Source organism: Mytilus trossulus, chromosome 3, assembly GCF_036588685.1.
Source record: "Mytilus trossulus isolate FHL-02 chromosome 3, PNRI_Mtr1.1.1.hap1, whole genome shotgun sequence".
NCBI lineage: Eukaryota > Metazoa > Mollusca > Bivalvia > Mytilida > Mytilidae > Mytilus > Mytilus trossulus.
Window position 1 is genome coordinate 40,917,512 of NC_086375.1, and position 12,313 is coordinate 40,929,824.

Consider the following 12,313-nt stretch of genomic DNA (forward strand, 5'->3'; position numbering starts at 1 on the left):
TCTAAGCATTTGGTTTGTGTATCATTGTCCAGTATAACCGAAGTTACATTTGTAGTCATCCTACATGTATATGTCTTTTCACATGCAATCTCGTACAATATCCGTTTTATTAATCCCTCGCTACTAAGTCAGAACTTACAGAATTACTTGATCACTTTACTTTATTCTTGATAAACATATTGTGTATCGTGTTTTTTTACAATGCAATGTTAGTTTTGTAATGTTTTAATTGTCAAATAGATGGCAAGTACGTTTTCGCAAATTTGGTAATAGGTACTGACTAAAAAACTTGAGCTTACTTCATCGAACATTGAATACACTATCTTTGTAGACAGGAAATGAGAGTATGATTTTTAAAAATTGTTATCGACTATGGTCAATTTAAGGTGGTACCTAACACTACAGGGAGATAACTCTGTAAAATCAGCTAAACGTTTAAATTACGTTGTGGTGTTAATGGAATATTAAGCTTCTCAATGATCAAAATTGGTGTTTGTCAAACTGCTATATAACCAGTGTAATTTCTCTGATAAAACGGATGGTTCAAAATTTTTGAAATTTTTATTTTTTTGTTAAAGGGTCAAAGTAAATACTTTGTCAAAAATTTAATGAAAATTAAACGAGCCAAATTGATTTTAGTGAAAGTGTTAGGTACCACCTTAAGGTCATTAATCTTAATTTTAAAATTTCGAAAGTCAAGCAGAAGTAAAGGATCATTGTCGAACCTATTTAAAAACAAAACAGAATAAACAGCTCTGCATAGAGTCAATGTAAATGGTTGTCAAAGAAAAAATACGCTGGTATTCACGGATAAAACTTGTCGCTCACATCCGTAGTGAGTCGTTCAAAATAAAATTCAAATCCACATACCTTTTATCTTCGAGTAAATTATCAACTTCTTTTGATGGATGGAATGGTACATCAAAAATTAAATGTTCGTCCTGCACATTGGTAAGAGCATCTTTACTGTCATCTACGATCCATTTCACTACTAATTTACGGTTCCTAAGAATGTTTTTAATATGTACTGAGCTAGCGATTCTGCCCGCACCAAGAATGCCTACATTATATCTCTTAGTTTCATTACCAGTTGAAGAATATCTAGCTGTTACACATGGTGTTCCCTGCAAAATGAGAAAATGTATGTGACTATTTCATCTATAAATGCTACTTCTTTAACATCAGCACTGGACGTTAAGCAACCAACAATCAATCAATTTAACATCAGTAAATATAAGATAAATGCAATAATGGTACATCAACCGACAGATCAATATAAATCTTTTGGTATTCGATTAACAAAAACCTGATGTGCATGGATATGAACGTCAGTTGGATAGCAACCCAAACAGCTTAAAAAAAACATAAAAAGACATCTAGGGGTGATAGTATTGAAAAAAAAGACAAGATATCTATAAAATATTGCATGCAATGCATCAGCGTAATTATAATCTAAATAGAAACGAGTATCATTATATGCCAACAAAACCAAATTTCCAAAACGACAAAACAACATTAGGATGTGAAATGATACAAACAATCCCAAAGTTTTTTTTGGAATACAAATTAAGTTATTATTGCACCTCAGTACGTTTAACCCTTGCAATCGCTCTCTGTACGTTCAGAACCCTTGCAACAACTTGATGGGCAGTTCGTAGACCTGTTGCAAGGCAAACTTAATGTCCCTATCAAATTTACCCTCATTTCAAGAGGCAGTCCCAATTTTCAGCCCTTCATCACTGTCGAACCCTAGTACATGACCTAACTATTGTATGTAACTATTATCAATTTGTTTTCATTCTCAATATTCATGGACTATTTGTCACTCATCATTAAACAACCACCAACCAATCCATCATAACGTTACCATTTGTTTCCTGATCTTGAAAAAGAATAATTGAATAATTTTAGTTTCTTGTGTACAATTTGGAAATTAGTATGGCGTTCATTATCACTGAACTAGACTGTATATATTTGTTTAGGGGCCAGCCGAAGGACGCCTCCGGGTGCGGGAATTTCTCGCTACATTGAAGACCTGTTGGTGACCTTCTGCTGTTGTTTTTTTATTTGGTCGGGTTGTTGTCTCTTTGACACATTCCCCATTTCCATTCTCAATTTTATAAACATATATAGCTGGGGTAATTAGTATTTTAACTCGTTCTCTTTTAATTTTGGATCTAAAAGTAAAATATAACAAAAATACCGAACTCCTTCGAAAATTCAAAACGGAAAATCCTCAATCAAATGGCAAACTTGTAAGCTCGAACACATCAAAGGAATGGAAAACAACCGTCATATTCCTAAAAGTCGACTGGAAGAAGAACATATGCACGTTTCTTACTGATCATATACCGTTATTTTAAAGTCTTTCAAAGTTCATGACTTTGGACAGGCACATACATATGGCGGGGATAAAATAACCCTCCCCAATTTAGTATTTCTGTCAATTAACTAACAAAAGCTACACAGCCGAGCAATGAAAATCGACGAAGCGAAAGCACAACTCTTAAATAACTCTTTTTCACTCCATGAAGGATTCAGATTGGTCCAGGATCCAAAATATTTTGTAAATGAAATTAAAAAACAAAAAACGAACAAAGATGACATCGGCTACATAGCCATGTTTATTATATAAAACAAATTTATACGGTTACATGGTTTATCAGTTATAAAAAGACAATCCGTGTTCCCATAAGCATAATTTTATCACCCATCAATCTCAAGCACATAATAGATGCATATGCTTGTAATGTTTGTCAAATGACCATGCATCCGATGCATGTTCATAAATTCGCATTGGGTTACCCATCTGGGTTGACCTGAATGGGTTGAATATACAGGACCCATTCGTTGGTCGACCATGTTATATATAAGTACGTCTGAACCAGTGACAACTCTACAACAGATTTATCCATCGGATCACCAGCAATGATGATGATACATGGCTGTGTAAATTATGTATATACAACTCGTCTAAACATCAACCCAACAATGTTAGATTTGTAAATTTATATATTACAAAATTATATGCCTATTCATTTAGGGAAAGTCTTATAAATTGATATAAATAGTAATCTTCAGCCTCAGTAATATGTCCCTTCACTTTTTTTTTAATATTTTGTGGTAAAAGTCGATTTTATAACGGCTGCCATATATGGTATATATCAATACGTATATTTGGGAATATGTTAAAGGGGGCATGACATTTTCATTGAAACAAATATTTGACATTTTAAACTATTTAAATGATTGTCATACGTATATTTATCACATTATCATATATAAAATCTGTACAGCATTGACGATATCATGTGATAGTCGTTATTGAATTTAGATCAACTAGTGAAAGAAATGAAAATAGAATTGAAAGTCTAAGAATAGAAAACTTTCTTTTCAGTCGGAGTTACATGAACATTATAAACATAAAGCTGTTTGCACACAATAAATTGTATTGCGGTTATTCAATTGCATTTCATTTTTTTTCTCGACAAAACCTCGACAGGTAAAGTGTTCGAGTTACGTGACACGTGCTCCATAGTGACCTAGTAACCCACTAGAAAAGATCTCGTGGTTTACTGAACATGCTAATTGTCTTACCTTTCTCAGGTGTGATATGAATATATTTCCGCAATTGTTATGATGGAAAAATCTCTGTACAATATTTATCCTCATCTTATTTTTTAAATGAGTGTGTAATTGACAGTTTGCAATACCATCATTTAGCAATTCTGCGTGGGTGAACCGTATCGCTTCAAATATTTACTTTTACGATCACTTAAGCGTAACCCGTTGTTTGTACTGGTAAAGATAGCTTAATATAGTAAACGCGACCTCTTTGGCTGTCCGCATAACGTTATCTTAAAATGCTGACATGTATAAATAAGAAGACTTTATATTGATTATGTCATCATTTAATCTTTTCTTAAACGTTTGTTGATTAATTCAGGCTTGTCCTAAATAATTCCTTTTTTTAAATCATAAAGGAAAACCGGGTCCTATTATATTGACTGCATATAGCCCCCCCCCCCCCCCCCCCCCCCCTTTATATCTAAATTTGAAACGAAGGTTAGCTATACTATATGTGTAATGTCTGTCGTCGGTTATCTCCTATGAAATTAGCTAGTCAATGTTGAGGATCTGGGTTCGAACATACACAATAGAAGATAAAAAATGGAGTGAAGGGAGAGGGGGTCTTGGTACACTCATGGGTGTAGAATATATACTACTCTGTAGTTTGGGTAAAAGTTATTATCTCAGTTGATGTATAAAAATAATTAAGAAATGTAAGGGTTCCGGATGAGGGGGGAAATAATAAAAATGTTCCTCTCGATACTGCATGTATCCTGTGATTGTAAGAAGCTTCTGTCCAAGTTTGTTAAAAATCCAGGATAGTTTATGAAAGTTATTAAAATTTTAAAAACTTTAACCACAGAATGAATGTTTCCTGGCAGAAAAACTACGTCCATTTTAAAGTAAAATACGAAATAAAAGGAATTTATTTTTACAAAATCTACTTCTTGATACTATTTTGTCACTGCTTATGATCATAAACAATATTCTGTCTAAGACTTGTTGATCGCCTAACGTTCAGTGGCAAATATTTCATACATGCTGAGGACGAGAACAAATTTACAAAAAAATACTAAGGTAGGTCCCGGAGTAGGGGTCTGGCAGGATGGAGGGCGGGAATTTAAACTGCCACTAAATGTAATGAAATTATCAGCCCAGAATTAATCTCTGTGAAATTTCCCGGTGTAATCGCCTATAGAACACTGCATTTTCTTAACCTAATTTCTCATATCATAAACACTATCTGTATCTGACATTCCTGTTGTCATTATATGGTTGTACAATTTCTCATATAAATCTTTCTTTTAGCTGTACATTTATTAGCTGGTGCTTTAATTTTCGAAAATGTTGGTTAAATTATAACATTAAATCATCCTGGGTCTTGCATGATTCAAATATTCTGTAACACGGTGAATTTGCTTTATTTATTTTTTATCACATGAAAAAAAAGGAAAATGTACCGCATTACAGTAGCATATATCATTGTGAAAATATATATATACAGATTCCTTTTTAAATAAAATACATATGATACATTTGATATAGATATGATAAACAGTAGTACTTTAAAAGTGCCTTAATTATGTTGTAAAGACCTGCAAATGTCACATGCACGTGGTCCCATGGCTTTGGATGTACTATGGAATTAATAATATTTGTATTATCCGTTTAAAAGAGTATTTTTATGTAGGCAAATTGAAAAAAAGATATAGCCTACACATGTTAAACATGTTACACGTACTAAATTAAGGCTTTACAGGAGTGTGAGAGGATGTTTCAACTGGTCTGCGTTTAAAGAAACGAATCTGTAATCTGACCCCCTGTTGTCTGACCATTCTACTATAGCGGGACGTTCTATAGGAACCATTGTTACTTGTTTACAATAAAGCTATGTGAGGGCGTTCTACATGATCCCCTGTTGTATGAACCCTGTATATTTACTACAGAACGTTCTATAGGATTCCTTATATTGTTTGTTTATCATGTATACACTAAAGGACGTTCTACAGGATCCCCTGGGCAGTCTACAGGATCCATTGTTGTCTGAATATTATATATATATATATATATCTAGTATAGTATAGAACGTTCTATAGGAACAAGTTTCTGGTCAGGATTCTTCTGAAAAAGCTCATACCAAATTTATGAAATACATTCTTGGTGTAAACAGAAAGTCAAGTAATATAGCTGTAATGTCAGAGATTGGTAGATTTCCTTTGTATTTTACTATAATTTTATCAATGTAAATATTGTCATATATAAAATAAAAAAAAGAAGATGTGGTATGATTGCCAATGAGACAACTATCCACAGAGACCAAAATGAAACAAATATTAACAACTATAGGTCACCATACGGCCTTCAACAACGAGCAAAGCCCATAGCGCATAGTCAGCTATAAAAGGGCCCGATAAGACAATGTCTTTGTTCTAATTGCTCACTCAGTAAAGGTGAAGATGAGCTTCATTTTTTAATAGAATGCCCTCTTTATGATATTCAAAGGGACGATTTTTCCAAGACATTTCTAACAATTGTTATAATTTTATAAATTTAAGATCTTCTAAATTTTTATGGCTCTTGACCCAAAAACATGTTACTCTTATGGAAAAACTGGGCTGTTCTATTGGTGACTGTTTTGAATTAAGGAGATCAAGTATGAACTCTGACACTAAGTCAAGTAAACAATTTGAGAATAAATACATATATAATGTAATTTTATTAGTTTTTGGCTTGATTCTGACCAATGCTCATTTTCCAAATATATATGTGTACGCCTCTATTATTGTTGTTGTTACCAATTATGTAAATCAATTGCATCTGATTTTATGCCCTTTATGGGCACTGTAATTTTGGAGAAAAAATATATATAGGATCTCATATTGTTTGTTTATCATGTATTATACTAAAGGGCGTGTTCTCCAGATCCCCTGTTGTCTGAATATTATATATTAACTATATAACGTTCTATAGGATACCCTATTGTTTGTTTTTGATGTATCTACTAGGCTAAGAGAACGTTCTAAAGAATCCCCTGTTGTTTGTTTATGTTTATACTAGAGGACTCTCTACAGGATCCCTTGGTCGGTCTTTGGGATCCCCTGTTTTCTCAACATTATATATAAACTATAGAACGTTCTAAAGGATACCCTATTGTTTGTTTCTAGTGTATCTACTAGGCTAAGAGAACGTTTTACAGGCTCCCCTGTTTGTTTTTCAAGTGTATACTATAGGGCGTTCTACAAGATCCCATAGGCGGTCTACAGGATCCCATAGGCGGTCTACAGGATCCCTTGTTTTCTCAACATTATATATATACTATAAGACGTATATGATTATCTGTTGTTTGTTTTTCAAGTATATACTATAGGGCGTTCTACAGAATACCTGAGCGATCTACAGGATACCCTGTTTATAAAAATTATGCATTTAAGATAGTACTTTCAATAGGTTCCCCTGTTGTTTGCCTATCATGTATATTCTATAAGGCTTTCTATAGAATCCCTTGGTTGGTCTACAGGATCTTCTCTTTTTCAACATTATATATCTACTATAAGACGTTCTATAGGGTCCCCTGTTGTTTGTTTAATATGTTTATACTATAGGGCGTTCTACAGTATCCCCTGGGTGGTCTACAGGATCCTCTTTTGTTAAAATATTATGCATCTGAGATAGGAAATTCTATAGGTTCCCCTGTTATTTGTTTTTCATGTAGATACTAAAGGGCTTTTAAGATCCCTTGGGCGGTCTGCAGGATCCCCTGTTTTCTCAACATTACTTATTTACTATAAGACGTTCTACAGGTTCCCCTGTTGTTTGTTGTTCATCTTTATACTATAGGGCGTTCTACAGTATCCCCCGGGCGGTCTGCAGAATCCCCTGTTTTCTCAACATTAATTATCAACTATAAGACGTTCTATAGGATCCCCTTTTTTTGTTAATCAAGTATATACTAAAGGGCGTTCTACAGGATCCCTTGGGCGGTTTGCATGATCCCCTGTTGTTTATTGTTCGTGTTGATACTATAGGGCGTTCTACAGTATCCCCTGGGCGGTCTGCAGGATCCCCTGTTTTCTCAACATTATTTATTTACTGTAAGACGATCTACAGGATTCTCTGTTGTTTATTTTTCAAGTGTATACTATATATAGGGCGTTCTACAGGATCCCCTGTTTTCTCAACATTAATTATCTACTATAAGACGTTCAATAGGATCCCCTTTTTTTTTTAATCGAGTATATACGAAAGGGCGTTCTACAGGATCCATTGGGCGATCTGCAGGATCCCCTGTTGTTTATTGTTAGTGTTTATACTATAGGACGTTCTACAGTATCCCCTGGGCGGTCTGCAGGATCCCCTGTTTTCTTAACATTATTTATTTACTGTAAAATGATCTACAGGATTCCCTGTTGTTTGTTTTTCAAGCGTATACTATAGGGCGTTCTACAGGATCCCCTAGGCGGTCTGCAGGATCCCCTGTTTTCTCAACATTATATATCTACTATAGGACGTTCTATGGGGTCCTCTGTTGTTTGTTGTTCATCTTTATACTACAGGGCGTTCTACAGTATCCCCCGGGCGGTCTACAGGATCCCCTGTTTTCTCAACATTAATTATCTACTATAAAACGTTCTATAGGATCCCCTTTTTTGTTAATCAAGTATATACTAAAGGGCGTTCTACAGGATCCCTTGGGCGGTCTACAGGATCCCCTGTTTTCTTAACATTATATATCTACTATAGGACGTTCTATAGGGTCCCCTGTTGTGTTTGTTGTTTATGTTTATACTATAGGGCGTTCTACAGTATCCCCTGGGTGGTCTACAGGATCCTCTTTTGTTAAAATAGTATGCATCTGAGATAGGAAATTCCATAGGTTCCCCTGTTATTTGTTTTTCAGGTAGATACTAAAGGGCGTTCTACATGATCCCTTGGACGGTCTACAGGGTCCCCTGTTGTTAATGAAAATTATGCATTTAAGATAGGACATTCTAAAGGTTCCCCTGTTGTTTAATTATCATATATATAATATAAGTCTTTCTATAGGATCACTTGGTTGGTCCTTTGGTCTATAAGACGTTCTATATGATCTCCTGTTGTTTGTTGTTCATGTATATATTATAGGGCGTTCTACAGTATCCCCTGGACGTTCTACATGATTCCCTGGTTTTTTTTCAAGTGTATACTATTGGGCGTTTCTACAGGATTCCGTAGGCGGTCTACAGGATCCCCTGTTTTCTCAACATTATACATCTACTATGGGACGTTCTATATAGGTTAGACTGTTGTTTGTTGTTCATGTTCTTACTATAGGGCGTTCTACAGTATCCTCTGGGCGGTCTGCGGGATACCCTCTTTTCTCAGCATTATTTATCTACTATACGACGTTCTATAGGATCCCCTGTTGTTTGTTATTCATTCACTTGGCGGTCTACACAATCCCCTGTTGTCTGAACATTATACATTTACTAAAGGACGTCCTATAAGAGCCCCTATCGATTGTTTTTCATGTTTATACTACAGGTCGTTCTACAGGATCCTCTTTTGTTTAAAATTATCCATCTGAGATAGGAAATTCTGTAGGTCCCTCTGTAGTTTGTTTTTCATGTATATACTATAAGGCTTTTATGATCCCTTGAGCGGTCTGCAGGATCTCCTTTTTTCTCAACGTTAAATATCTAAATAGGATCCCCTGCTGGTGTTGTTCGTGTTTATTTTATAGGGCGTTCTACAGTATCCTATTTTGTCTGAACATTATATATCTACTATAAAACGTTTTATAGAATCCCATATATTGTTTGTTTATTATGTATATATTAAAGGGCGTTCTACAGGATCCCCTGTTGTCTGAACATTATATATCTACTATAGAACGTTCTATATGATCCCCTATTGTTTGTTTATCGTGTATATACTAAGGGGCGTTCTACAGGATCCCCTGGGCGGTCTACAGAATCCCCTTTTGTCTGAACATATATTTACTAAAGGACGCTATACAGGGTCCCCTGTTGTTTGAATATCATACATCTACTATGGGACGTTCTATATAGGTTAGACTGTTGTTTGTTTTTCATGTATATATTACAGGGCGTTCTACATGATCCCCTGAACATCCAAGGGTCGGTCTTCGGGATAGGTTAATAGTTGTGTATCTGCTGTATAGGGCGTTCCATGTAGAATCCCCGAAGGACATTCTTTGGGATAACCGGGTCGGTCTATAGGAGCCTTGTTGTTTGTGCACCATGTATCTATTAGAGGGCGTTCTATAAGATCCCTTGTGGTTTAATATTTATGTATCTGCTATAGGGCGTTCTATTGGATCCTTGGGGCGGTCTGTAAGATCCCCTGTTGGTTGTTCATCATGTATCTATAACAGGTTATTCTATAGGATCCCCAGGTCGGTGAATATGATTCCTGTTGTTTGTTAAACATGTTTCTTCCAGAGGGTGTTTTATAAAATGCCAGGGTCGGTCTATATATGAGCCCTGTGGTTTAATAATTGTGTATCTGTATATGGCGTTCTATAGGATCCCCGGGGCGGTCTATAGGATCCCATTGTTTGGTTATCATGTATTCACTAGATTTATCTACTAGAGACCGTTTTAATTGATCCCCTGTTGTGTCTATAGGATAACCTGTTATGTTATAATCGTGTATCTGCTATATGATCCCTTGTTGTTTGTTCAACATGTTTCTTCTAGAGGGTGTTCCATAAACCCCAGGGTCGGTCTATAGGAGCCCTGTAGTTTTTTCATCATGTATCTATTAGAGGGCGTTATATATATGCTCCCATGGGCGTCGATATGACCCCCTGTGGTTTAATAGTTGTATATATGTATTGGGCGTTCTATAGGATGCCCTGTTGGTTGTTAATCATGAATATATAACAGGTTGTTTTATAGGATCCCCTGGGCGGTCTATAGGACCCCGTATTGTTAAATAATCTCGCATCTGCTATAGGGAATTCTTTGGGATCCCCGGGTCGGTCCATAGGATCCTCTGTTGTTTGTTCAACATGTTTCTTCTAGAGGGTGTTCCATAAAATCCCAGGGTCGGTCTATAGGAGCCCTGTAGTTTTTTCATCATTGATCTATTAGAGGGCGTTATATATATAATCCCATAGGCGTTCCATAGGATCCATTGGGGTTTAATAATTGTGTATCTGCTATAGGGCGTTATATTGGATCCCCGGGGCGGTCTATAGGATCCCCTGTTGGTTGTGCATCATGTATCTATAATAGGTTGTTGTTTACGATCCCCTGGGCGGTCTTTAGGATCCTGTTTTGTTTAATAATCGCGCATATTCTATAGTGCGTTCTATAGGATCCCCGGGTCTGTCTATAGAATCCCATATTGCATTGTTTAATTACCTTGCATCTGCTATAGAGCGTTCTATGGTATCCCTTTCAAAGGGCGAGGGTGCATATTGTTATTGGTTGGTTTTTTTCTGTTTTTTTTTCTTTTTCACCATAATTTTATTGTCCCGACAAGTTCTCGGAAAAGGATAGACACATTCATATTTATGGAATTATGGCATAATGTAAACCATTATATAAAGTTGTGCTTTTTAATAATGGGATGGTCCAAGATGGTCTCGCTTACTATAAACACTGGGCAACAGTTTTTTTTAAATGTTTTTGGTATATAATTATAGTATTCCTGAGCATAGAACCATGATATTCAATATACAAAGTAGGTGTCAACAATTTGTATGATCCTCAGAACTACATGTACCTAGCAGTAGGTAATTGTGTTTTTTAGTATACATTTTATTTCAAAATTGCTGACGGTAACCTAGCAATGACAAGGTCACAGTGTGGGAACGGAACTGTACGGTTTTCTAATAAATTGGTCATTTGGGAAACTGTCAAGCGGGGCTCCGACATTTGCAAAATAACAAGTTTCTTGATGGAAACTTTAATGAACTCTTATGCAACTATAAAACGTTTCTGTTTCAAGTTTTGATATCTAAAACATTCTTTATGTAAATATGAACCAATAAAATGATAAGAAACATATATGCACCCAAACGTGTTCCTTAGAATGGTGGAGCTCCGTGTAAAACGATAAAAATTGTCACACAACAGCGATCAAAACTGTCAAATGTACATCGAAAAATCAATGTTTGCTACCTGCATTTTCACATGTACCTTTTCTGATTTATAGATTTATAGATATTTTTATTGACTGTACAATCGCTTGCACGTTTACTGTAATATCACTCGGAGCCTTCCTGTACAATCACTTTGAGCTTTCCTGTAGAATTGCTTGGCCAAATATATTATTGCATTGGTTGTTTCTTGCTGTCCTATTATAGTTATGCGTTTGCTTTTCTACATTGGCTGGAGGTATAGGGGAGGGTTGAGATCTCATAAACATGTTTAACCCCGCCGCATTTTTGCGCATGTCCCAAGTTAGGAGCCTCTGGTCTTTGTTAGTCTTGTATTATTTTAATTTTAGTTTTTTGTGTACAATTTGGAAATTAGTATGGCATTCATTATCACTGAACTAGTATATAATGTGTAGGGGCCAGCTGAAGGACGCCTCCGAGTACGGGTATTTCTCATTACATTGAAGACTTGTTGGTGACCTTCTGCTGTTGTTTTTTCTATGGTCGGGTTGTTGTCTTTTTGATACATTCCCCATTAATTCCATTCTCAATTTTATCTATGGTATTTGAAGTGAAAATAAGCACAAAACCAGTCATTTTGACAATTAAGATTCTATCAAGGAACCCTTTAAAGGT

The 12,313-nt window shown here is 35.6% G+C and overlaps 1 protein-coding gene across 2 annotated transcripts in view; it reads right to left on the reverse strand.

Moving 5' to 3' along the window:
- Positions 1-12,313, reverse strand: part of LOC134711476 (uncharacterized oxidoreductase YrbE-like) — a 53,959-nt gene that overhangs the window by 8,623 nt on the left and 33,023 nt on the right. The window contains exons 1-2 of one of the 2 annotated variants that reach the window (XM_063572080.1): positions 3,598-3,809; positions 871-1,124 (exon numbers count right to left, since the gene is read on the reverse strand). In XM_063572080.1, the coding sequence (XP_063428150.1) occupies positions 871-1,124; positions 3,598-3,672 (329 nt within the window). In that variant the 5' untranslated portion in view covers positions 3,673-3,809. Of the gene's footprint in view, positions 1-870; positions 1,125-3,597; positions 3,810-12,313 lie in introns of those variants that run through there. The other variant, XM_063572081.1, reaches the window with a different exon arrangement.